The sequence below is a fragment of the Aegilops tauschii genome, chromosome 4 (genome assembly GCF_002575655.3).
Source record: "Aegilops tauschii subsp. strangulata cultivar AL8/78 chromosome 4, Aet v6.0, whole genome shotgun sequence".
In the NCBI taxonomy this organism is placed as follows: Eukaryota; Viridiplantae; Streptophyta; class Magnoliopsida; order Poales; family Poaceae; genus Aegilops; species Aegilops tauschii.
Genome location: NC_053038.3, coordinates 485,865,385 through 485,893,384, shown reverse-complemented (window position 1 = coordinate 485,893,384; position 28,000 = coordinate 485,865,385). Strand labels below are relative to the sequence as shown.

The following is a 28,000-nucleotide window of genomic DNA, read 5'->3' as shown; positions in this document are numbered from 1 at the left end:
CCGGAGGAGCCGGGCTCGGGCCCGTTGCCGATCTTACATATAGCTGAACGCGAACCCACCGGCGAACGCGGAATCCCCCCCTTCCCATTCGATCGCCGCCTCCCTCCATGGCGGCCGTGCAGCGCCGCCAACCCCTCCCGCCCGCCTCGCATCAGCTGCGCCGCGGCGACCCTGCGTGTTCCGGCACCGCGCCGCCGCCGGTCTGCCGCTACTGGAAGTCCGGCCACTGCGGCCGGAACCCCTGCCGGTTCCTCCACGCCGATCCGGCGCCGCCGCCGCCGGTCGTCGTCGCCAAGAAGCGCAGCAACACCTGGGTCAACACTTCCTCCAAAATCGCCAAGCCCAGCGCCGCAACCGATGAAGGAGAGGCCGCGGTTCCTCCGGTGCCGCCCCCGACGAAGGCCAAACCCAGCCCCGCAACCAATGCCCGCGGGGCCGCGGTCCCTCCGGCGCCTTCCGAGCGCGTCCAGGAACCACCCGGCGGCGACGCGTGGTGCGTCGGCGACGGCATCCGCGGCGTCGCGCGGCTGGAGGGTCACTCCAAGGCGGTCACCGGCGTCGCCGTGCCGGAAGGGTCCGCCAAGCTCTTCTCCGGCAGCCTGGACGGCACGGTGCGCGCCTGGGACTGCGGCACCGGGCAGTGCGTCCGCGTCGCGCCGGTGCAGGAAGGGGAGGTGGGCCGCCTGATCGCCATGGGCCCGTGGGTGCTCGTCGGCGTCCGCGGCGCCGTCAGGGCGCTCCAAGCGGGGAGCGGCGAGGAGCTGCGGCTGCGGCTGCCCTTTGCCGCCGCGCAAGTCACTGCCCTACTTGCAGAGGACGACGAGCGCCTCTTCGCCGGCGTGGAGGACGGCGCCATCTACATGTGGAGGCTGGACCGAGGGCGCCAGCGCTTCGACGAGGTCGCCGCGCTCGCGGGCCACGACGGGCACGCCGTCGCGTCGCTGGCCCAGGGGAAGGGCGCGCTCTACTCCGGCGCGGCGGACGGCGGCATCAGGGTCTGGGACCTCGAGACTCGCCGGTGCGTCTGCAGCTTCGCCGGCCACGCGTCCATGGTCACCGCGCTGCTGTGCTGGGACCGTTTCCTGCTCTCCTCGTCCGTCGACGGCACCGTCAAGGCCTGGAGGTCCAACCCGAACCGCGGCGACGTCGACCCCGAGCTGGAGGTGCACTACACCCACAGAGAAGAAGGCGAACGGGTGGTCACCATGGACGGGACGCACGACGCCGACAAGAAGCCCGTCCTGCTGGTCTCGCGCGGCGACGGCGTCGTCCGTGTGTACGACCTCCCGTCGTTCAAGCCCAGAGGGCAGATTCACTGCAACGGCGAGGTCACGGCAACGTCGCTCAGGACCCCCGGCGTGATCTTCACCGGAGACGCGTCCGGCGAGGTCAGAGTGGCCAAGTGGACGCCGGCAGCTGCATCCTGAATTATTCATTATTAGGCGCACCGGCCTCTGCAAATCAATCTCGTCGACCACTGGCAGCTTCGATTGTAGGCCAGTGTGTTCGTACTTCAGAGCAACCAGTAGGATACTTACCAGTGCAATGTAAAGATACCAGTGGCAATGCTTAGTATTATACAGTATGGATCAGAGATATTCAGAATCTGAAGAACCACCATGACTTCATTCTTACCGTCACAAACCATATCTCAGATGTTAACAGAAGCACGAACACGAAGGTCGGGCGACGGAAATTTTCAGAATTCTTATCTGCTACAATCTCAAAGGAGCACATACAGCGGTCTGCAGCAAGAAAAACCTGGCAAGGAAGCAAATCTACACTCTTGACAATTCCAGAAACGAATCTACATACGCGAAGGAAGTCTGGAGCTAAGGTTTTTACTGATCATCTCTCTTTCTCTCCCTATGACGTCGTCTAGTGCTTGGGCTTCACCAAGGTCTGGCAACATGAAGCTAGAGCATCTGATGCGTCGAGAATTGGCGGAAGCGTGAAAGGGGGAAGAACGCCACCTTTCTCGTGCGCAAAGGTCAGAGCATTTCCGCGGAGCGTGTGGGCCATTGCAGCCTGCTGCTTGTTCAGCCCCTCCATTATGCAAGAGAACGCTGCGAAGGTGGCGCAGCTCTGAAGCATGGCTTGAGGTGTTCCTGGATTAAGAGAACCAACCACATGAGAAAATGATGCAACTAGTCAAGAGATAAACTGTCGATTGGTATTAATAGTGGATTCTAAAGAGCAGCTTGGTGCATGCACAAATAATCTCCAGAAACAAAAATCCAATCTCCAAACATCATACCAATGTGCCAGCTATAGACCCATACCTCACTGGACACTGAATATTACAGAGAAAAGCAATGCATGTACAACATATGTGCCGGTAAATCGACATAGGGGTGCAGTTTGAGCTAACAAGAGATGCATGCATAACAATGTGTCCAGCTAGCCATTAATATTGCTGACCTTTTTCAGGCAACGTATTACCCATGAGCACTAACTGAAACTGAACATTGCAGCGAATTGTTCTCAATAAAATGTGCAAATCAGAACCACAGATGCATGAGTGATTCAGTTTCTACATGATGTGTTAGACATGAATATAGCTCGATTGTTTTTTCAAGTGTCATCTATCAGTTAATTTGGACCCTGTCCCGTCTTATCCAGTGGGTGCAAGATTCCAATAACAAGCAAAACACGCACTCAGGTGTATTAAGAACAAGGTATCTTGATTTTCTTAATTTCTTAGACATGATACTGAACCTCTTGGAAACCAGCTTTGATAAAATACAACAATTACAGGAAGCAATTCAGTCATGCATTTATAGACAAAATTCAGTTTACATTCACACCCGATCTCTCTAAATAAGTATCACTTGAAATCCAATTCAAGAACTACAAGCACACAACATATAACTTACGCTCAATGGACTACCTACATACTAAACAGTTTACCAAATGCAAATTATTGTCCTAACCATACAGTTTTAGGAAGTAGGAGTTTTTTACAGATTGCCAACCAAGAATTTACGCATAACAATTCAGCGTTGCTAGATTTTCAGAAAAAATAGCTGTTGAACAACCAAGTAGCCAGAGCACCAAATATTTTGTACACTATAAACAAAAACAAGTTCACCACTAGTAAGTACTAACAAAAAATGATAATGATACCCAATATCATACACCATCCTTTTCATATTAGGTACAGTAACCAGACAATATCATTGTCAGTTTGTCACTAAGTAACATTAGTTCAACATAAATGTACCTGGAAAGCTCAAGGCAAGGCCAGTGCAACATCCAGCAATGCCAGAATTGACAACTGTCAAAGGAACATGTCAGTTGAGTTCATACTATATGTTCAACCATCGAGATTCCAACACACAAATAGAACGGCAAAAGTAAACTTACGATCATCTTTTCCGCGTAGCTTTTTCAATAAGCACACAATAAAACTCTGGACGCCGGAGAGAACTGCAAAAGTCTAATTCAAGAAATTTCTATCATGAGCATCCAGTCTGGAAAAAAGGGATATAGCACATTTTTCAATGTGAGAGAACATATCCCCACAAGCATTATAAACAACAAACCTTGGCAGCAGAGCCTGCATTGCTGAGTGAGCCCTTGAAGCCCTTCTTAGTGATCAAACCTTGCCCTGGAAAAAGAACCGAGTGAGCCACATAAGGACTTTATGCGAGGAAAATAACTAGAGTACAAAGGTTATGTAAGTTAGTGAAACCATACAAACACAATAAGCATCTACTCCCTCCGTTTAGAGATTTCAAATGGACTACCACATACGGATGTATATAGACATATTTTAGAGTGTATATTCACTCAATTTGCTCCGTATGTAGTCACTTGTTGAAATCTCTAGAAAGACAAATATTTAGGAACGGATGGAGTAACATTCAGACTAGCAGAAACCATACAAACATTCAGGCTACCAAACTAAAGGTATTGCACGCAATGTGCAATTATCTGCAAAGCACTATATCTATTATCTAGCAAGGCTGTATAACCTTATCTATGAATTTCCGTAAGCTTGGATTCGGGTGAGAATTGCACGCGTCAGTGCAAGGAAAATTCTATCACTATCCGCCCTAATAAGAGCTGACTCCGAAAACAGAAAAATTTGGGGACAGCAACATCAGAGAGATAATGAGGAATGCAGCGACGCGAAATAGAGTTATCTGGGAGAAGAAAAGGGCGGGGTTGGGGAATGGGGATAATACCGTATCCAACGACGCCTCCAACGAAGGCGCCGGCGCCGAAGTCCCCGGCGGACCGGAGGAGGCAGACGACTGGGGCGGCGTATAGAGGCGACGGAGGCACGCCTCCCTCGGCTCCGAGCCCCTCGCCGTCCGACCCGTTCTCGCGCCTTGACGACATCTCCCTGAACGAACTCGCGGGCCGGGGGGCGGTGGACGGGAGGGTCACCGGCGAGGCGGTGGGCGATGGCTGAGGATGAAGCCGGCAGCGGCGGGGGACAAGGTAAGAGAGGAGGCGACGGGATGCGGTGGCGAGCTTTGGAGGACGATGCGATGGGCGTGGGCCGTGGGCCGTGATTTGGACTTCTGTTAGACGCAGGGCGGGCCGCGGGCAGTCAGGAATGCATTTTTCTTTGCCTCTAAAAAAAGGAATACATTTTTCTCGCTCTGTGGATGTCCGCTCGATATGGAAAATGCAACATTTTCAGCTGCGATCTTTTTTTATCATACTTCCTTAGAGTTAGTATAAAGTTGAGTCATCTATTTTGAAACAGAGGAAGTATACTATAATACTTTCTTTCTTCTGAATGAACATTACATAACAGTTATACTATAAACAAGTGGAATTTCGTGCCAAAATATGATTAAATACTTCCTGCACACGAAAAGAAATCAAGACGGCTTTATTGTCATTCTTACATCATGCATATAGATATAGGCATGTTGTGGCACTAAAATTCACTACGATTTGGTAGCTTGTTATGCACATCTATCACTATAAACAGTTTTTTTAACGCCTTTTGAAAGGGGTGACTATTAGCACATTTTTATTAATACATGTGTTGTATGAATATTAGCGCTCCATACAAAACGCTATGACATCATGCATCCAGACACGCAGAAGACACGGCGAAAGTAGATGATTACACACTAGCAGCATGAAAAATATATTGCTTTCCTCCTCGCTGTTCTTAGTTATATATCCTTGAAAGATTACCCATAGAAATGTCAAACCACAATTATTCGTCGAGATTCTTATCTTTCTTTTGTTTAGCGAAGATGACGATGAGGACCAAATATGTCTTCGTTTCCTGACGTCCCGAGTAAAGTAACACCAATGATTAAATGTTTCTGTTACGAAGAAATGATTAGTAAAGGTTTCAAGGTCAACCCTCGACTACACCATACGCTATGACAATGCTAGTTTTGGGACATCCGTGTACCTGTGTTGGACGGGGAGCATCGTTCCGTACAATTGTACTTTGGTGTACTTTGGCGTGCAAAACCAAAAACTTGACGCGCCTATACATATCTGATGGATTGGTTGGAGGGATATTATTCTAGTTTATTCAGTGATTTCTGTTCAGCGAAAGATGATGTTTCCGTCGACTATGAGGTATATAATGACCTTACAATCTCATTGTATATCATACGGCTAATATGCGCCTCAACTACTAGGTACATGTGAGCGTCAATTTTGAGATGTGCTGACTCAATATCTCATATGTGCTTTTTTAGGGATAGGTGCGCCTCAACTACATGGTATCTATTGAGATATGTGGGTAGTCTGTCATAGGTGCTCATTGTGTGTGTGTGTGTTTGCATTGTAATACGTGTCTCATTCATATCATAAAGATCAAAATACAAGTCACGTAATGACCGACATGACAAAATTGAAAAGATAGCAGAACATCTCTGAGCTTGACACCAACTCCCGTCACCTGCCTCTGGCACCACCAAAGCAGCCACCGAAAAAAAGAATGACGGATCACCTCCTCACCCGAGCTCGACGCGGCTCCATCGCTGATATGCAGCTTTGCGGACCTCCAAGGTGGCTCACCAAAAGTGAAGCCCTTGCCGTTGAACGAATCAGACCGGGGCAACACCCCGGACACGCGATCGAACTCCAGATCTGGCACCCCACCACGACTAAGACGCCGAAGGAGGAAACCATACCTGCCATCCATGAACCACGAACCCAGCACACGTTCTGTCTTTCAGCTGTCGTCGATGCAGACCACAATCTGCATCCGCTCCTGGACTACCTCCCAAGCTCTACGCCAACGCCGGAGCAAACGCCATCGCAACAGCGGAGCCCGAGGACACATGTCCACCACGAGGATGTCGTCGCCGCCACGCCATCCTTGCTTGAACAGACTGGTTTCCAAATCTATCCCCAACCATAGAACCGATCGCCTCGTTGGGGCAGGATTTGAAGAATCTTTATTCAGCGCAGCCATCGCCGCCGCCAAAGATGAGACGATAAACAGCCTAAAAATCTACACTACATAGGCCTAAACCGGTCCACATGCGCGGATCCGACAACCCCCCTCATCACCGACGACCGAGGTGGCCGGCGGAGGGGAGCCGCCGGAGGAACGGCGGTGGAGGAACTCCCCTGGCGGCGGGCTGGGGAGATCGCTTTTCCTTCTTCGAACCGAAGAAAGAAAAACGTATCGTGGGTCTTCGGTATGATGATTGGGCGTGCTCATTGTGTGTGTGTGTGAGTGTGTATGCGCGCGCATGCGTTCGAGTAGGTAACATGTGTATGTGAGCGTTTGTGTTTGTAGCTTTTTTTCAAGTCACTTCAGAAGGAAATCTAAACCAAGTATATCACACCGTACGTGCTCCCGCCTTTCTAGAAATTTTAACAAGTGACTACATACGGAGCAAAATAAGTGAATCTACACTCTAAAATATATCTATATACATCCGTATGTGGTAGTTTATTTGAAATCTCTAAAAACGTTTAGAAACGAAGGGAGTATATTTTACCCTTTTTCCCGATAGTGTTTTTGTATCGACTTATAAAACAAGCCCCAAGGTCATACGAGCAGTGAATTCACACCGGCATATGCATAAGCATAACTGAGGTCACATGTACAAGTAAAGGTGAAACGTGATGCCAAAACGATCCGGAGACTACACCGTCGCGTTAAGTAAAGACATTATTTGTCGACGTAGTAAAAAAAGGCATTATTTGTCGCCTACTCCAAACGTACACACCCAAGTACATCGGCAAGTAACCTACCTTGTAGAAGATCAGTTGTTGATCTGATTAAAATAGCACCAATGATTAGGATTTGTTTATCTGAGGAAAATGTCAATGGACGAAAACAATCTCGGCAATTGCGCGCGAACCCGAGGCTTCATTTGCTAACCAATCTTCTTCGATCTGGTGGCAGCATTCGTTTGAATATTTTTCACGCGCGTGAACATGAGAGAGACGCCAATGACTTTTAAGTGCTCATGAGGCTCTGATTAAAATAGCACCAATTATCACCCAGGTATGATAATGTAGCAGCAGCTGGGTGTGCACGGTCAGTGCCACCTCAAGCAAACGAAAGTTTCATGTCAACTCTCAGGAGCAACCTCATGTGCTAGCTCAAATCCGCACCGCTCTATTTAAAGAAGCCCTCACCTTCTTCCTCCAACAGGAGCTAGCTACCTGCAGCTGCAGATCTTCGCCACTAACCCGGAGTAGAACTGCAAGCTGCAACACCCCCTGAAGGAGATGTCGGTCCAGGCGGAGGAGCCGCGGGACACGGAGACAGCGCCTGCCCCGCTCAAGCGCCATGACTCGCTTTGGGGTGATGCAGAGAAGGTGTCCCATACCAACCACCATGGCTCCCGGGTATGTATACCATGTGTGCTCCCCCTGCAACTCGATGATCACGTCAATTGCTTGCATTTATCTGACGGGGCTAGCAGTGAGTAGAGTACCCTACTGAACTTCCTTTGGGCGACGCATGACTGATATATATGCAGGTGAGCTGGGTCCGGACGCTGAGCCTCGCCTTCCAGAGCGTCGGCATCATCTACGGCGACATCGGGACGTCGCCGCTCTACGTCTACTCCAGCACCTTCCCCGACGGCATCAAGCACAACGACGACCTCCTGGGCGTCCTGTCGCTCATCATCTACACCCTCATCATAATACCCATGCTCAAGTACGTCTTCATCGTGCTCTACGCAAACGACAACGGAGATGGTATGTATACACATATAAACCCAATTAATTCCATCAACTTAGTGTACCTAGCTACTTGCTGGATTGCTTAAGCTGGATTGCCCACTGCTGTTCTTGCTGGCTGTTGTTTGCAGGTGGCACGTTTGCGCTTTACTCCCTGATATCGCGGTATGCAAAGATCAGGCTGATACCGGACCAGCAGGCCGAGGATGCTGCGGTGTCGAATTACCGGATAGAAGCGCCCAACTCGCAGCTGAGGAGGGCGCAGTGGGCCAAGCAGAAGCTCGAGTCTAGCAAGGCGGCCAAGATCGCGCTCTTCACCCTCACCATCCTCGGCACATCCATGGTGATCGGCGATGGAACCTTGACGCCCGCAATCTCTGGTAATCAATCAATCAGATAAATCAATCATGTATCAAAGAGTCAACGCCTATTAATTACATACAGTATAATATTCTCATGCATAAAAGGAGAAGTAATACTAACATACATATATTTTGTTCATGGCAGTGCTGTCTGCAGTGAGTGGGATCAGAGAAAAAGCACCAAGCCTCACTCAAAGTATGTGAATCGAAGGAAGGATTAGTAGCTAAGATGTTTTCTTATATTCTTTACCCATCAGTCCATCACACCGATCTGACGGCCTTCCATGGTTGCTTGAACAGCACAAGTGGTGCTCATCTCGGTGGCGATCCTGTTCATGCTCTTCTCGGTCCAGCGTTTCGGGACCGACAAGGTCGGCTACACGTTTGCTCCTGTCATCTCGGTGTGGTTCCTTTTCATTGCGGGCATCGGCTTGTACAACCTCGTCATTCATGATGTCGGTGTCCTACGGGCCTTCAATCCGATATATATCATACAGTACTTCAAGAGGAATGGCAAGGAGGGATGGGTTTCACTTGGTGGAGTCATCTTGTGTGTCACAGGTAACCAACAATTTAACCTTTCTGACTCACTGAAAAGACCTTGTGTTGCCTGCCTGCCTGCCTGCCTGCATAGGCTGTAACAGTTAATCTGACATGATGAATTCACTGAATGTACAGGCACAGAAGGTATGTTTGCTGACCTGGGACATTTCAACATCAGGGCTGTTCAGGTACTTCATTGCTTCTTTACATGTAGATTCATTTTGGAAGTCAACTATCTTTCCGTAGCCACAAGTCATAACAGAACCATGCATATATATCCCACAGATCAGCTTCAACGGCATCTTGTTCCCGGCTGTTGGGCTGTGTTACATCGGCCAGGCGGCTTACCTGAGGAAATTCCCAGAGAACGTGGCAAACACCTTCTATAGATCTATCCCAGGTAGGTACAAGTACAAATAAGCATATTCCCAGCAATAATATATGTACTTGGTAAATAAATAAATAAATAAATAAATAAATATGTGTGCATGTTCCTCCTGCAGCACCAATGTTCTGGCCAACCTTCATCGTTGCCATCCTTGCTGCCATCATAGCAAGCCAAGCTATGCTGTCCGGCGCATTTGCCATCCTCTCCAAGGCTCTGTCTCTGGGTTGCATGCCCAGGGTTCAAGTCATCCACACATCACACAAATACGAGGGGCAGGTGTACATTCCTGAAGTCAACTTCATAATGGGATTGGCGAGCATCGTAGTCACCGTCGCCTTCAGAACCACCACAAGCATCGGGCATGCTTATGGTAAGTTGGTAGCCACTACTCGTACATCAATGATTTGTGTTTGATGATCCTTTCAACAGCCTGATGGGTCAAAAATTGGTGTGATATGTATGTTGGTGACTCGCAGGGATCTGTGTTGTTACTACATTCATCATCACCACCCACCTGATGACTGTCGTGATGCTCCTCATATGGAAGAAGCACGTCATCTTCATCGCGCTCTTCTACGTCGTGTTTGGCTCCATAGAGATGATCTACCTCTCTTCCATACTGTCGAAATTCATCGAGGGCGGGTACCTCCCCATCTGCTTCGCACTGGTCGTGATGAGCCTGATGGCGGCATGGCACTACGTCCAAGTCAAGAGGTACTGGTACGAGCTGGACCACATCGTGCCTACTAGTGAACTGACAGTGCTGCTCGAGAAGAACGATGTGAGGAGGATCCCAGGGGTTGGCCTCCTCTACACGGAGCTGGTCCAGGGAATCCCTCCGGTGTTCCCTCGGCTGATCGAGAGGATACCATCCGTGCACTCCATCTTCATGTTCATGTCCATCAAGCACCTGCCCATCTCACGTGTACTGCCCGCAGAGAGGTTTCTCTTCCGGCAGGTCGGCCCGAGGGAGCAGCGGATGTTCCGCTGCGTGGCGCGGTATGGATATACCGACACGCTGGAGGAGCCCAAGGAGTTTGTTGCCTTCCTCATGGATGGGCTCAAGATGTTCATTCAAGAGGAGAGCGCATTCGCACACAACGAAGTGGAGGAGATCACCGCTGGTGGTGAAGCTTCCAATGATCAGCCATCTATGGCATCGGGGCGATCCACACGCAATGCAGTGCACAGCGAGGAGATGGTCCAAGCCAGGGTGAGCAGCCACTCGTCGGGGAGGATCGGTAGCTTCCACTCCAACCGGACAGTTGAGGAGGAGAAGCAACTGATTGACAGAGAGGTGGAACACGGGATGGTGTATCTGATGGGGGAGGCCAATGTCACCGCCAAAGCCAACTCCTCGGTCTTCAAGAAGGTGGTGGTCAACTATGTTTACACATTCTTGAGGAAGAACTTGACGGAGGGGCACAAGGCACTAGCCATTCCGAAAGATCAGTTGCTCAAAGTTGGGATCACATATGAGATATAGTGATTTTACCCCAAGCGGTGTGCGTATGATCGAGGATGTGCGTGAGCTAAACCATGTGATTCTGGCTGTATGGTTGTACTACTTTGAAGGGCAAAGAGGATATGTGTGTGTGTGCCCGCACACCTTTTTTCTTTCGGTTTGGATTTGATGGTTTTCTTCATGCTTTGATTTCTATGTACAGTGTACCGTTATCTGAGCTGAACATAAGGGTGTTTTTTATATATTGATGATATTGCAAGTACAACTTCAACTGGTGAGTGTGCTCCCTGTCATAAGCAAGGTTCATGATTCCTTTTTGACCGGTCGGAATGCAGTGGTGGACTCAGGATTTTCAACATGAATGCGGGGAGTTAAAAAAAAAACTATCTTAGAACAATAATACGACATGAAGATTCACAATTAACGACAATGAAAGTACAAACTGTTATACAGTACTGTATGTAACAACAACATCTCCTGTAGTTGAGTTACATCGCAAAATCAAGGAGGAATCACAAGTTAACTCTACAATCCCCTTTTAGAAGAGGGGAATAATGGCATCATCTTTTACTTGCATGAAAAAAAATTAACGTTCAAGAAAAGTAACCAGGCAAATCATGGAAGCACGCACAAATTGTAGTGCATAAATTTCACCTTGCTCCTTCTCTGTTGCCCACTGGGAGCCACTCCTTCCTCCCTCGACCAAATGCAAATTGCGGAAAATGTTGCTGAAACTCGATTGACTTTTAGAAGCCTATACGGCAGACAGATCAATGGATGTGGGTCACCCTCTGTTCTTGGTCGGATAAATTCAGAAACCTAGAAGAAGAAGATTAGAAAACTCACGGCAGACGCCGATGTCGAGGCCGCACCGTCCTGCCTGCCGCCGAGGAGTGGCGCAGGACAACGTGACGAGGACGACGCGGGTGCCCGAGCGGCCGTGGTGACAGAGAATAGTGGGGTGGGGGATCAGGCTGACGGGGTGCGGCCGTGTGGCGGCGCCGGCGCCCGGGGCCTGGCCGCCTGGGAATAGGAGAAGGAGAGGGAAGCGGCAGTGCCTAGAGGAGCCAGAAAATCGCGTCGCCTTCAAGGAAGGTTTATTGGGCAGGCCCACGAAGAAACCACTGCACGGCTTTTCTGATAGTCTTTTCGTTGGTTATCCGGTCTAGTTTTCCATGCGGTTCTCTCATTTCGTGTCTGTGTTTTCCCCTCTCGTTAGGGTTTCGTTCCTCTCGGCGGCGGCGATCCATCACGCCACCGTAGAGACCTCGCCTCCCCTCTCCTTACTCCATACCGTCCGGCCGTGATCTCGGGTCCGCCATCGGTGGGGGGGAAGGACCAGTAGGGATTGTACCTCCCGCGGACCAACACCTCAGGCAAGGGGAATATGGAGGACGCTGCTTCAGGATCAGGGAGCGGCATGACAGATCTGGAAGCAATGATGGATGAACTAGGTCTGAAGGAGGATGATCTCCATGACGTGGTGATCGAGGATGATGAGCTGCCAGAAGAGGCGACTCGGTGGATGGCCATAGCCAGGGTTCACACAAAGAAGGCCTATAGCCAGTATTGGTTTTATAGGAATATGAGGGTCGCTTGGGATTTGGCAAAGGAAGTGAAGATCAGGCCACTTGAAGATAACCTCTATACGCTGCAATTTGAATGCTTGGGCGACTGGGAGCGCGTGATGGAGGAGGGGCCCTGGAGTTTCAAGGGGAAAGCGGTGATTCTTGCGCCGTATGATGGATATACAAAACAGTCGACCATTGAGCTCAACAAGGTTGATATGTGGATTCAGATTCACGACTTCCCAGGGGGCTTTTTCCCAAAGATCAAAGTGTTGTCTTCAACTGTGGGAGAGTTCATCTATGCCGAACCAAGATCTCAAGACTTTGAAGGTAATTTTGCACATGCCCGTGTGAAAATAGATGTCACCAAGCCCCTCAAAAACGCTGTCTCCTTGGTGGTGAAAAATAAGGATACCATGCATAGGGAGATATTCAGAGTCAAGTACGAACGGCTCCCTGACTGGTGTGCCGTTTGCGGTTACATTGGACATCTCTTCAAAGAGTGTGGAGACGGAGTTCATCAACCAAAGGCTCTGGTTTTCAAAGATCTGAAAGCTTCTTGGTTCAAAGGACCGGGGAGCAGTCCAGGAGAAGGCCGAGGATCAGCCGAGGGCTATGGAGCAAGAGGAGGGTGCGGAGGAGGCCATGGAGGTCGTCCAGGGAGAGGGTGTGGCCGTGGATCTGATCTTAACACGGCTACACCCAAGGAGAAAGAGGCTTTTGCTGCTCCTACGGATGTGACTATGGAGGAGGTAGACAGAAACAGGAAGAGGGGGTCTGCATCCGCAGACCCAAAGGCTCTCATGCTACTGCCGGTACCTACCGTCGACTCAAGCACCACCTCGCCAGCAACTTCTGAAATTCCACCCAGCCCTTCCTCAAAGCAGGATCTGAAGAGGAACAAGACCAACAGAAAGAACACATCCCTACCAAAAAACACTGATGCGCGATTGGCGGGCCCCCATGTGGGGTCGCGCCAGGCGCAATGAGTCTACTTTGTTGGAACTGCCGTGGGGATGGCAAACCCGCGGCAGTTCAAGAGCTTCGCGACCTAGTGAAGCAACATGCCCCCTCTGTACTTTGCATTCTTGAGACTCAAATAGAGGGAACGAGAGTTGAGAATATGGTGGGATCCCTTGGTTTTAATAAGAGCTTTGCCGTTAGTAGCTCGAGGAGAAGTGGTGGCCTAGGTATTTTCTGGAATGATGAAATAAAGCTTGAGATTGTTGGTTATTCGCAGTACCATATTGATGCACTTATTTATGAACTTCTTGATGTGAAAATAAGGGTTATGTTTGTGTACGGGGAAGCTCAAGTAAGTGAAAGATACAAGACATGGGACATGCTTCGTGGAATCGTGGGTGCAAGTGACGTGCCATGGATGGTACTAGGAGATTTTAATGAAGTGCTACACGCTCACGAACATGATGGAGTGGGTAATAGAAGCCAAGCGCAGACGGACGCGTTTAGAGATGCACTCGACACATGTGGCCTGATGGATATAGGATACACTAGAACGGATTGGACATTTGAGAAAAAAGTAACAGGAGGTACTTATACACGAGTCAGACTTGATCGTGGGGTGGTGAACCCGGCCTGGTCCATAGCTTTTCCATCAACCACTCTTGAGCACAAAACAGCAGCCTCTAGCGATCACGTACCAATCTACGTAAAGGTTGTGCATGAAGCTGCATGTAGGCGGGCCCCGAAGTCTTTTAAATATGAATTGGCGTGGGAACGTGATCCTGGGCTGCAGCCGGTGGTGCATGCAGCGTGGTCCGCTGCAGTGACAGATTCGGTCATCGAAATCAGTGCAAAGCTCCAGTCTCTCTCATCGGACCTGACGAACTGGGATAGGATACATTTTGGCAACGTCAGGCGCGAGATTCAGCAGCTAAAAAGGCAGCTACAGGAGCTACGCGAACTCCCAAACAGATCCGGGCCCATGCACGTCGAGACAAAAATAGTTGACAGGTTGACTGAATTATACAACAGAGAGAAGATTTTGTGGCGTCAGCGTGCTCGCCTTGAGTGGCTAATGCACGGGGATAAGAATACATATTTCTTCCATCTCAGAGCTAGCCGGAGAAGAAGGAAGAATCAGATTAAAGCTTTGCAAAAGCCGGATGGTCAAGTAACAGACAATGTGTCAGAGATGGAGAACATGACCAATAATTTTTATAGGGATCTGTACACATTAGAGGGAGTCCAGGGGATGGAACTGGTCCTTGATACCGTTCAACCAAAGTAACTGCAGCTATGAATGAAACGTTGAATGCTCCATATAGTCAAGACGAGGTAAAAAAGCTCTCTTTCAGATGTTCCCCACAAAAGCACCGGGGCCGGATGGATTCCCAGCACATTTTTTCAGCATCACTGGGATACTTGTGGGGAGGACGTCACTAAGGCAGTTCTGAGGATTGTGGAAGGAACGGAGTCCGCCGAGTGCATAAACGACACTGTCCTGGTTCTTATCCCAAAGGTAAAAAAACCATGCTCCTGTCCCAATTTCGTCCAATCAGCCTTTGTAATGTCCTATATAAGATTGCTTCGAAGGTGACCGCTAACAGATTGAAGGTAGTGCTGCCTGACATAATATCAGAGGAGCAGTCAACCTTTGTGCCAGGCAGGTTGATTACAGACAACATCATCATAGCTTATGAATGTTTGCATTTTATGAAGAGGAATAAAGCTAAGAAACACCAGTCCTGCGCTCTCAAGCTCGACATGATGAAAGCCTACGATAGGGTGGAGTGGCAGTACCTCAAAGCTATAATGCTTAAACTGGGTTTCAACACCAGATGGGTGGATATTGTCATGAGCCTGGTAACTATAGTAAGTTTTTCTGTGTTGTTCAATGGGAAGAAACTGCAACAGTTTAAACCTTCAAGAGGTATCAGACAAGGGGACCCGATATCCCCATACCTGTTCTTGCTAGCAGCAGAGGGCCTTTCGTGCCTGTTAAAATCAAAAAGTGAGTCATCCAACTTAAGTGGTCTACAGGTTGCCCCTACGGCGCCACCGGTAAGCCACCTCTTATTCGCAGATGATAGCCTGCTGTTCTTCAAGGCAAATGGTATGGGTGCAAATGAGGTGCACCATGCCCTGGAAACCTACTGTAAAGCGACAGGTCAGCGCATCAACCATGCAAAATCATCAATTTACTTTAGCAAGGGGGTCCCTGACTCGGTGAGACAAGAGATAAAGGATGTACTCAATGTACCTAATGAAACTCTCAACGAGAAGTACTTGGGTATGCCATCCGACATAGGAAGCTCTAAGAATGGTTCTTTTAAGTACCTCAAGGACCGGTTGTGGAGCAAGGTCCAGGGTTGGATTGAGCGTACCATCTCCTCGGCGGGGAAGGAAGTGCTAGTCAAGTCTGTCGCTCAAAGTGTTCCGGTCTTTTCCATGTCCTACTTCAAGTTACCAAGAGGATTATGCGAACACCTCAACATGCTTATCAGAAAGTTTTGGTGGGGGAGCAAGGAAGGAAAAAGGAAGCCTCATTGGGTATCTTGGAAAACAATGACACAACCCAAGAACATGGGAGGCCTGGGTTTCAAAGACTTTGAGCTCTTTAACCTAGCAATGCTTGCAAAACAAGCATGGAGGTTATTACAGAATGCGGACAGCTTGAGTGCTCGTGTGTTAAAGATCATTTATTATCCAAATACAGACATCCTCGAGGCTGATTTAGGGGGTCACCCGAGCCAATTATGGCGAGCCATTATTGAAGGCAGAGATACACTTAAGCAAGGCCTGATTAAGCGCATCGGTAACGGAGTCTCAACAAATATATGGACACAAAATTGGCTGCCCAGGGAAGGTAAGTTTCGGTCATATGGTAGTATTGCACCGAACCCCCCTACCACAGTATCCAAGCTCATTATAAGCACCACAACATCATGGAACAGGCCGCTGATCTACCAGACTTTCATGCCAATAGATGCACAGGTTATTATGGAAATCCTTTTGTGTACTCGGAACATAGCCGACTTTTGGGCATGGCACTACGAGAAACATGGCTCTTTTTCTGTCAAGTCAGCCTACAATATGCTCGTGGCTACCAAACTGCGAAGGGAGGCTTGGTTGGAAGGGGCGGCTGGCTCCTCTACCGCTATTGCAGAAGGAGCGTGCAAAAGATTGTGGAAAACGGAAGTGCCCGAGAAGATTCGTATGTTTCTCTAGCGACTCTCCAAACACTCTCTGCCAACCAACGACGTGAGAGCTCATCGTCATATGACAGACTCTGAGCAGTGCGGGCTGTGCGGCTCTAGGGACTCATGGCGCCACTCCTTGCTTGAGTGCACAACATCCAGAAGTGTATGGGCTTTGATTGAGGAGGAGACTACACATAAAATCATAGGCAATATTGATCCAAGTGCAAGACAGTGGTTGTTTACACTGATGCAGCTGTTAACACATGAGCAGTTTGTCTTGATGGCAGTCACACTATGGGCCATATGGCATGCCCGCCGGAAAGCTATCCACGAGTCCATATTCCAGAGCCCCCATGCTACGTATAATTTCATTACCAGATTCATGGGTGATCTGAACATCATAAAAGGCAAGGAGAGCAGTCAGGCCACAAACAGTGGAGGTGCAGCGCCGGTTCAGCGGAGGCCAAAGAAGCCACCTGCGGGTTACTGCAAGATACATGTTGACGCTGGAGTGATGACCAGAAGGGGAGGATCAGCAGCAGCAGTATGTAGAGATGAAGGGGGCAACTATCTGGGCAGCTCCGCGTTAGTTCTGGAAGGAGTGGTGGATCCGGCCACTCTTGAGGCTATAGCATGCAGGGAAGCCTTGTCACTGGCAGATGATCTGGGCATTCAAAATTTCATTGTCGCATCGGACTGCAAGCAAGTCATCTCGGACATCAACAGAAACTTGCACGGGTTGTATGGAGCGATCATCATGGAGATACAACTTAGATCATCTACTTTTCATTGTAACTTTTCTTTGGAGAGTCATGCTGTTAATTATGAAGCACATAGCTTAGCCAAGTTTTCGCTCTCTAGAGGTCCGGGACGCCACGTTTGGTTTGGCGTGTCTCACGACCAGAGATGTATCCCACACCATGTGGACTTTCATGAATAAATTTGGCTTTACCCCTAAAAAAACCGTGCCTGTTTTTTTCCTCATGGTTATTTTATTTTATTTTTAGTTTTGTGCTTAATTTTATCTTCTTACAAAATAAATGATTACCAAATAAAATCCTAAAAACTACTTAGCTAGATAAACCACTTGCAGGATTTGATAAACATTTATTTACCAATCACATTGACCTCTTTGAAATAATATGGAGAACATTTTCGTAACACGCGACGAACATTTTCTTGTATGTGATGAATTTTTTAATACTCATGGAGTCTTTTTTAAAACATGATAAATAATATTTGATACACAATTATGTTGGAACTTTTTGTAAAACATGAAGGACAAATTATTCATATCGCTTAGCAATGTTTCAATACGTGAAGATTGTTTTTAAGACATAATGAACCTTTTTAAGAAAAAGTTTGTGTATTGAAAATAAATATTCATGTGACTCAGAAGGTGTTCACACATTTCTGACAAAATGCTCATGTATTTGTAAAAGTATTAGAAATTTATTATATATAAAGAATGTTCACAGAACAAAAAAGAAAAAAACACAGCAGAAATGGGAAGACACAAAATATAATAACCAAAAAGGAGAAAAGAAAAAAAACATTCAGAAGAATATTTTTACTAGTAATTATGTGCGTGCAACGCATGATCCAAAATTTAAAAATTTCTGATTTTTTTATTATTCTATGTTTTGCTTCTCTGGATTTACTTAATCAGTCTTACTATTGGTGAATATAAATATCGCTGACAGTGGGGTGAGACACCGGCGGTGGCACGGTTCTCTTATAGGGTTGTGGTCTATGGACCAGGTCGATTTGTTTGGAAACATTTTGAGTTACAATGTTCTTTAGATTGCTAATTACAGTGCTTTGATTGATTGATACAATGTTTATTTTTGAAATGCTAATTATGGTGAACTGATGCTTTTTCTTTTGGAATTTGATTGGTGTTTAAATTGGTACAACGTCATTGGAGCAATGTAGGCCATCAGATCTAAGAAAATGAAGAGCTGGTATTCAATGTTTCGGTCATTTTTTGGAGAGTACGCGAATGCGTACCATATTTTTATAGAAGGCGGAATTTTAATTACAAGACAATTACAACTTGTTGCGAACAACAAGCGTAGCACAGACTTCACACGAGGGCTAGTCCGAAGACAACCACCAACAAGAACACAGCTACAAAGCAAAAAAAGCCTGACCAAAACCAAGCAACCTCGCCGCGTCTCTACCAGCGCCGGTCACCTCCGAAGACAACCAACTCCAGCAGTACTTCCCTCGTCGGCGCAACATCCATCCTTGATGCCAAAAGGAGGTGGCAAGTAGACGGCGGAACTTGGTCGATACACTAAAGCCACCGTCTTGGACTCACCGGCTGATACGTCTCCAACTTATCTATAATTTTTGATTATTCCATGCTATTATATTATCCATCTAGGATGTTTTATATGCATTTATATGTTGTTTTATATGATTTTTAGGACTAACCTATTAACCTAGAGCCCAGTGTCAGTTTCTGTTTTTTCCTTGTTTTTGAGTATCGCAGAAAAGGAAAACCAAACAGAGTCCAATTGACCTGAAATTTCATGGAGATTGTTTTTGGACCAGAAGAAGCCCACGGAGCATCGGAGATGGACCAGAAGAGTCCCGAGGCCACCACGAGGGTGGGGGGCGCGCCCTACCCCCTGGGCGCGCCCTCCTATCTCGTGGCCGCCTCGGAGACCCCCCTGACTTGTTCCCGACGCCAAAACCTCTTATATATACCCAAACTTCGAGAACATAACCTAGATAGGGAGTTCCGCCGCCGCAAACCTCCAGAGCCACGAAAAACCAATCGGGACCCTGTTCCGGCATCCCTCACCGGTGGCCATCTTCATCATCCCGGTGCTCTCCATGACGAGGAGGGAGTAGTTCACCCTCGGGGCTCATGGTATGTACCAGTAGCTATGTGTTTGATCTCTCTCTCTCTCTCATGTTCTTGATTCGACACGATCTTGATGTATTGCGAGCTTTGCTATTATAGTTGGATCTTATGATGTTTCCCCCCCTCTACTCTCTTGTAATGGATTGAGTTTTCCCTTTGAAGTTATCTTATCGGATTGAGTCTTTAAGGATTTGAGAACACTTGATGTATGTCTTACGTGGGATACCCGTGGTGACAATGGGGTATTCTATTGATTCACTTGATGTATGTTTTGGTGATTAACTTGCGGGTTCCGTGACCTTGGGAATCTATGCATAGGGGTTGGCACATGTTTTCGTCTTGACTCTCCGGTAGAAACTTTGGGGCACTCTTTGAAGTTCTTTGTGTTGGTTGAATAGATGAATTTGAGATTGTGTGATGCATATCGTATAATCATACCCACGGATACTTGAGGTGACATTGGAGTGTCTAGGTGACATTAGGGTTTTGGTTGATTTGTGTCTTAAGGTGTTATTCTAGTACGAACTCTAGGATAGATTGAACGAAAAGAATAGCTTCGTGTTATTTTACTACGGACTCTTGAATAGATCGATCAGAAAGGATAACTTTGAGGTGGTTTCGTACCCTACAATAATATCTTCGTTTGTTCCCCGCTATTAGTGACTTTGGAGTGACTCTTTGTTGCATGTTGAGGGATAGTTATATGATCCAGTTATGTTATTATTGTTGAGAGAACTTGCACTAGTGAAAGTATGAACCCTAGGCCTTGTTTCCTAGCATTGCAATACCGTTTACGCTCACTTTTATCATTAGTTACCTTGCTGTTTTTATATTTTCAGATTACAAACACCTTTATCTATCATCCATACTACACTTGTATCACCATGTCTTCGCCGAACTAAAGCACCTATACAATTTACCATTGTATTGGGTGTGTTGGGGACACAAGAGACTCTTTGTTTTTTGGTTGCAGGGTTGTTTGAGAGAGACCATCTTCATCCTACATCTCCCACGGATTGATAAACCTTAGGTCACCCACTTGAGGGAAATTTGCTACTGTCCTACAAACCTCTGCACTTGGAGGCTCAACAACGTCTACAATAAGAAGGTTGCGTAGTAGACATCAAGCTCTTTTCTGGCGCCGTTGCCGGGGAGGTTAGTGCTTGAAGGTATATCTTTAGATCTTGCAATCGAATCTTTTAGTTTCTTGTTTTATCACTAGTTTAGTTTATAAAAGAAAACTACAAAAAAATGGAATTGAGGGTGCCTCATATGCTTCATCTTTTTAATGTCTTCCGTGAAAATAAGGATTCCGATAATTATGCTCAATTGCTAGACGAAGAATGCATTAAAATGTTTGGCACTAAATCTTTGAATGATGAGCATGATTGCAATGTTGTTATGAATTCTTTGAATACCCATGATGCTAATGATATGCAAAGCCACAAGCTTGGGGATGCTATGTTTGATGAAGATTATATGTTTAGTCCCCCAAGTTTTGATGAGCAAATTTATTATGATGAAAGCATGCCTCCTATTTATGATGATTATTGTGATGACACGTATGCTATAAAGAATAAAGATAACCATGAAACTTGTCATCATGATTTTAATTTTCAATTGGATTATGCTTCACATGATAATTATTTTGTTGAGTTTGCTCCCACTACTATTCATGAGAAGAAGCTTGCTTATGTGGAGAGTAGTAAAATTTATATGCTTGTGCATCATGAAAATAATGCTTTATGTGATGGTTATATGGTTGAATTCATTCATGATGCTACTGAAAATTATTATGAGAGAGGATCATATGCTTCTACATATTGCAATAATATCAAGTTTCCTCTCTATGTGTTGAAATTTTTGAAGTCATGCTTGTTTTGCCTTCCTATGCTAGTTGATTCTTGCTCCAATAAATTGTTTGATCACAAAATCCCTATGCATAGGAAGTGGGTTAGGCTTAAATGTGCTAGTTATATTCTTCATGATGCTCTCTTTATGTTTCAAATCCTATCTTTTATGTGAGCATCGTTGTCATCATCATTCCTAGCTAAAAAGGCATTAAAGAAAAGCGCTTGTTGGGAGACAACCCAATATTTACCCTTAATGTTTTTGTGTGTTCACATGATTATGCTACTGTAGTAATCATGTTTTATAGCTTTTGTTTCAATAAAGTGCCAAGTAAGACCTTTAGGATAGCTTACGGTGATAGTTGTGTTGATCCTGCTGAAAATCAGAAACTTTTGCGCCCAGTAAATTAGTTTTCATAATTCATAGAAGCGTGCTATTGATCTGATTCTTTTTTCTCTAGATTGGTACACAAATTGCTCAGGTTTTCCTATTTTGGTAGGATTTTTGGAGTTGCAGAAGTATTCGAGAGTTACAGATTACTACAGACTGTTCTGTTTTTGACGGATTCTGTCTTCTATGTGTTGTTTGCTTATTTTGATGAATCTATGAGTAGTATCGGAGGGTATGAACCCTAGAGAAGTTGGAATACAGTAGATATTACACCAATATGAATTTAGAATGAGTTCACAACAGTACCAAAAGTGGTGATTTATTTTCTTATACTAACGGAGCTCATAAGATTTTCTGTTGAGTTTTGTGTTGTGAAGTTTTCAAGTTTTGGGTAAAGATTCGATGGACTATGGAATAATGAGTGGAAAGAGCCTAAGCTTGGGGATGCCCAAGGCACCCCCAGGTAATATTCAAGGACAACCAAGAGCCTAAGCTTGGGGATGCCCCGGATGGCATCCCCTCTTTCGTCTTCGCTCATCGGTAACTTTACTTGGAGCTATATTTTTATTCACCACATGATATGTGTTTTACTTGGAGCGTCAATTTATTTTGTTAGGATTTGCTTTCTGTTATTTAGAATAATTTTTTGCATCTTTATTTCCAATAAAAATGTCAAGGATAGCCTTTACCATGCTTATTTTGCAAGTATACATGTTGCTGTTTCAAAACAGAAAGTTTACCGCAGTTGCAAAAATTCCCTAGAAAAGTCAGAATATGATAAAATGTTGAAACTTTTTGCATATTGATCTCTGATAAATTTTCTACAGTGTGGTAGAATTTCATAATGTTTGGAGTTAGGGAAGTATTGATACTCTTGCATTCTTTACAGACTGTACTGTTTTGGCAGATTCCTATTATGTTTGCATTGTTTGCATATGTTTGCTTGTTTAATGATTCTATTTGAGGATAGGAGTATTAAATATGCAAAGGCATTTAGTATGCAATGTTGAATAATAATTTTTGTGATTTGCTACAGTAGAGAATGATAAGGTTTTTGCATTGGTTTATACTAACTTATCTCACGAGTTCTTGTTGAGTTTTGTGTGGATGAAGTTTTGAGATTTAGGGAAACCGGGATATAAAAGGAATTAAGGAGACACAAAAGTTCAAGCTTGGGGATGCCCAAGGCACCCCAAGATAATATTTCAAGAAGTCTCAAGCATCTAAGCTTGGGGATGCCCCGGTAGGCATCCCACCTTTCTTCTTCAACAATTATCGGTTAGTATCGGTTGAGCCTAAGTTTTTGCTTCTTCACATGATGTGTGCTATCCTTGAAATGTCATTTTGTTTTGTTTTTCTTGCTGTTTGAATAATATCCCAAGATCTGAAATTCTTAAATGTTAAGAGTCTTCACATAGTTGCATAATTATTCGACTACTCATTGATCTTCACTTATATCTTTTGGAGTAGTTTGTCGTTTGCTCTAGTGCTTCACTTAAATCTTTTTAGAGCACGATGGTGGTTTTATTTTTGAAGAAATAGATGAACTCTCATGCTCACTTATATTATTTTGAGAGTCCTAAACAGCATGGTAATTTGCTTTGGTTATAAGACTAGTCCTAATATGATAGGCATCCAAGATGGGTATAATAAAAACTTCCATATAGAGTGCATTGAATACTATGAGAAGTTTGATACTTGATGATTGTTTTGAGATATGAAGATGATAATATTAGAGTCATGCTAGTAGAGTAATTGTGAATTTGAGAAATACTTGTGTTGTGGTTTGCAAGTCCCGTAGCATGCACATATGGTAACCGTTGTGTAACAAATTTGAAGCATGAGGTATTTGTTTGATTGTCATCCTTTGTGTGGAGGTCGGGATCGCGCGATGGTTATCTCCTACCAACCCTTCCCCTAGGAGCATGCGTATAGTGCTTGGTTTTTTATGACTTGTAGATTTTTGCAATAAGTATGTGAGTTCTTTATGACTAATGTTGAGTCCATGGATTATACGCAGTCTCACCTTTCCATCATTGCTAGCCTCTTCGGTACCGTGCAATGCCTTTCTCACCTTGAGAGTTGGTGCAAACTTCGCCGGTGCATCCAAACCCCGTGATATGATACGCTCTATCACACATAAACCTCCTTATATCTTCCTCAAAACAGCCACCATACCTACCTATTATGGCATTTCCATAGCCATTCCAAGATATATTGCCATGCAACTTTCCACCATTCCGTTTATTATGACAAGCTTCATCATTGTCATATAGCCTTGCATGATCATGTAGTTGACATCGTATTTGTGGCAAAGCCACCGTTCATAATTTTTTCATACATGTCACTCTTGCTTCATTGCCCATCCCGATACACCGCCGGAGGCATTCATACAAAGTCATATTTTGTTCTAGTATCGAGTTGTAATCCTTGAGTTGTAAATAAATAGAAGTGTGATGATCATCATTAATAGAGCATTGTCCCAAAAAAAAGAAGAAAGGCCAAATAAAGAAAAAGAAGGCCAAAAAAAGAGAAAGAATAAAAGGGACAATGCTACTATCCTTTTTTTCACACTTGTGCTTCAAAGTAGCACCATGATCTTCATGATAGAGAGTCTCTTATATTGTCACTTTCATATACTAGTGGGAATTTTTCATTATAGAACTTGGCTTGTATATTCCAACAATGGGCTTCCTCAAATGCCCTAGGTCTTGATACGTCTCCAACGTATTGCTACCTCTTGAGCACTGCGTTGGTTTTCCCTTGAAGAGGAAAGGGTGATGCAGTAAAGCAGCGTAAGTATTTCCCTCAGTTTTTGAGAACCAAGGTATCAATCCAGTAGGAGGCCACGCACGAGTCCCTCGCACCTACACAAACAAATAAAATCCTCGCAACCAACGCAATAAAGGGGTTGTCAATCCCTTCACGGCCACTTACGAAAGTGAGATCTGATAGATATGATAAGATAATATTTTTGGTATTTTTATGATAAAGATGCAACGTAAAGAAAGCAAAATAAAAATGGCGCCAGAAATAGCTTGTTATCGAGAGATTAAATATGATGGAAATTAGACCCGGGGGCCATAGGTTTCACTAGTGGCTTCTCTTGAGAGCATAAGTATTACGGTGGGTAAACAAATTACTGTTGAGCAATTGACAGAATTGAGCATAGTTATGAGAATATCTAGGTATGATCATGTATATAGGCATCACGTCCGTGACAAGTAGACCGACTCCTGCCTGCATCTACTACTATTACTCCACACATCGACCGCTGTCCAGCATGCATCTAGAGTATTAAGTTCAAAAGAATAGAGTAACGCTTTAAGTAAGATGACATGATGTAGAGGGATAAACTCATGCAATATGATATAAACACCATCTTGTTATCCTCGATGGCAACAATACAATACGTGCCTTGCTGCCCCTACTGTCACTGGGAAAGGACACCACAAGATTGAACCCAAAGCTAAGCACTTCTCCCATTGCAAGAAAGATCAATCTAGTAGGCCAAACCAAACTGATAATTCGAAGAGACTTGCAAAGATAACCAATCATACATAAAAGAATTCAGAGAAGATTCAAATATTGTTCATAGATAAACTTGATCATAAACCCACAATTCATCGGTCTCAACAAACACACCGCAAAAGAAGATTACATCGAATAGATCTTCACGAGAATCATGGAGAACTTTGTATTGAGATCCAAAGAGAGAGAAGAAGCCATCTAGCTAATAACTATGGACCCGAAGGTCTGAGGTAAACTACTCACACATCATCGGAGAGGCTATGGTGTTGATGTAGAAGCCTTCCGTGATCAATGCCCCCTCCGGCGGAGCGCCGGAAAAGGCCCCAAGATGGGATCTCATGGGTACAGAAGGTTGCGGCGGTGGAATTAGGTTTTTGGCTCTGTATTTGGTAGTTTGGGGGTACGTAGGTATATATAGGAGGAAGAAGTACGTCGGTGGAGCAACGTGGGCCCCACGAGGGTGGAGGGCGCGTCCAGGCGGGGTAGGCGCGCCCCCTACCTCGTGCCCTCCTGGTTGCTTTCTTGACGTAGGGTCCAAGTCCTCTGGATCACGTTCGTTCCAAAAATCACGTTCCCGAAGGTTTCATTCCGTTTGGACTCCGTTTGATATTCTTTTTCTGCGAAACTCTGAAATAGGCAAAAAACAGCAATTCTGGGCTGGGCCTCCGGTTAATAGGTTAGTCCCAAAAATAATATAAAAGTGTATAATAAAGCCCATTAATGTCCAAAACAGAATATAATATAGCATGGAACAATAGAAAATTATAGATACGTTGGAGACGTATCAAGCATCCCAAGCTTAATTCTTGCTCGTCCTCGAGTAGGTAAATGATAAAAACAATTTTTTTGATGTGGAATGCTACTTGGCATAATTTCAATGTAATTCTCTTAATTGTGGTATGAATATTCAGATCCTAAAGATTCAAGACAAAAGTTTAATATTGACATAAAAATAATAATACTTCAAGCATACTAACTAAGCAATTATGTCTTCTCAAAATAACATGGCCAAAGAAAGTTATCCCTACAAAATCATATAGTTTGTCTATGTTCTATCTTCACCACACAAAGTATTTAAATCATGCACAACCCCAATGACAAGCCAAGCAATTGTTTCATACTTTTGATGTTCTCAAACTTTTTCAATCTTCACGCAATACATGAGCGTGAGCCATGGACATAGCACTATATGTGGAATAGAATGGTGGTTGTGGAGAAGACAAAAAAAGGAGAAGATAGTCTCACATCAACTAGGCGTATCAACGGGCTATGGAGATGCCCATTAATAGATATCAATGTGAGTGAGTAGGGATTGCCATGCAATGGATGCACTAGAGCTATAAGTATATGAAAGCTCAACAAAAGAAACTAAGTGGGTGTGCATCCAACTCGCTTGCTCACGAAGACCTAGGGCATTTTGAGGAAGCCCATCATTGGAATATACAAGCCAAGTTCTATAATGAAAAATTTCCCACTAGTATATGAAAGTGATATCATAGTAGACTCTCTCTCATGAAGATCATGGTGCTACTTTGAAGCACAAGTGTGGTAAAAGGATAGTAACATTGTCCCTTCTCTCTTTTTCTCTCATTTTTTTTATTTGGGCCTTTTCTCTTTTTTTTATGGCCTCTTTTTTTTAGTTCGGAGTCTCATCCCGACTTGTGGGGGAATCATAGTCTCCATCATCCTTTCCTCACTTGGGACAATGCTCTAAAAAAATGATGATCATCACACTTTTATTTACTTACAACTCAATACTTAGAACAAAATATGACTCTATGTGAATGCCTCCGGCGGTATACCGGGATATGCAATGAATCAAGAGTGACATGTATGAAAGAATTATGAACGGTGGCTTTGCCAAAAATACAATGTCAACTACATGATCATGCAAAGCAATATGACAATGATGGAGCGTGTCATAATAAACTGAACGGTGGTAAGTTGCATGGCAATATATCCCGGAATGGCTATGGAAATGCCATGGTAGGTAGGTATGGTGGCTGTTTTGAGGAAGGTATATGGTGGGTGTATGATACCGGCGAAAAGTGTGCGGTATTAGAGAGGCTAGCAATGGTGGAAGGAAGAAAGTGCGTATAATCCATGGACTCAACATTAGTCATAAAGAACTCATATACTTATTGCAAAAATCTACAAGTTATCGAAGCAAAGTATTACGCGCATGCTCCTAGGGGGATGGATTGGTAGGAAAAGACCATCGCTCGTCCCCGACCGCCACTCATAAGGAAGACAATAAATAAATAAATCATGCTCCGACTTCATCACATAACGGTTCACCATACGTGCATGCTAAGGGAATCACAAACTTTAACACAAGTATTTATCAAATTCAAAACTACTCAACTTGCATGACTCTAATATCACCATCTCCATATCTCAAAACAATTATCAAGTATCAAACTTCTCATAGTATTCAACACACTCATAAGAATTTTTTTACTAATCTTTAATGCCTATCATAATTAAAGCAAATTACCACGCTGTTTTGTAGGACTCTCAAAATAATCTAAGTGAAGCATGAGAGAACAATAGTTTCTATAAAACAAAACCACCACCATGCTCTAAAAGATATAAGTGAAGCACTAGAGCAAAAATTATATAACTCAAAAGATATAAGTGAAGCACATAGAGTATTCTAACAATTTCCGAATCATGTGTGTCTCTCTCAAAAGGTGTGTACAGCAAGGATGATTGTGGCAAACTA

The 28,000-nt window shown here is 45.0% G+C and overlaps 3 protein-coding genes across 3 annotated transcripts; 2 read left to right on the top strand and 1 right to left on the bottom strand.

The window, feature by feature from the left end:
- The first annotated feature begins 1 nt into the window (after window position 1).
- Window positions 2-1,614, top strand: LOC109734546 (zinc finger CCCH domain-containing protein 48). The gene has a single exon (XM_020293754.4). It carries the CDS (start codon window positions 108-110, stop codon window positions 1,425-1,427), a length of 1,320 nt encoding a protein of 439 aa, XP_020149343.1. The 5' UTR covers window positions 2-107; the 3' UTR covers window positions 1,428-1,614.
- On the bottom strand, window positions 1,608-4,542 carry LOC109734547 (mitochondrial import inner membrane translocase subunit TIM22-3). The gene is made up of 5 exons (XM_020293755.4): window positions 4,191-4,542; window positions 3,546-3,610; window positions 3,367-3,439; window positions 3,224-3,277; window positions 1,608-2,108 (listed from the first exon to the last, which is right to left on the bottom strand). Exons 1-5 carry the CDS (start codon window positions 4,345-4,347, stop codon window positions 1,879-1,881), a joined length of 579 nt encoding a protein of 192 aa, XP_020149344.1. The 5' UTR covers window positions 4,348-4,542; the 3' UTR covers window positions 1,608-1,878.
- A 2,955-nt stretch (window positions 4,543-7,497) lies between these two features.
- Window positions 7,498-11,156, top strand: LOC109734545 (potassium transporter 1). Its single transcript, XM_020293753.4, has 9 exons — window positions 7,498-7,800; window positions 7,935-8,157; window positions 8,271-8,519; window positions 8,647-8,697; window positions 8,802-9,062; window positions 9,180-9,232; window positions 9,330-9,444; window positions 9,548-9,802; window positions 9,909-11,156. Exons 1-9 carry the CDS (start codon window positions 7,681-7,683, stop codon window positions 10,916-10,918), a joined length of 2,337 nt encoding a protein of 778 aa, XP_020149342.1. The 5' UTR covers window positions 7,498-7,680; the 3' UTR covers window positions 10,919-11,156.
- The last annotated feature ends 16,844 nt before the right edge of the window (window positions 11,157-28,000 follow it).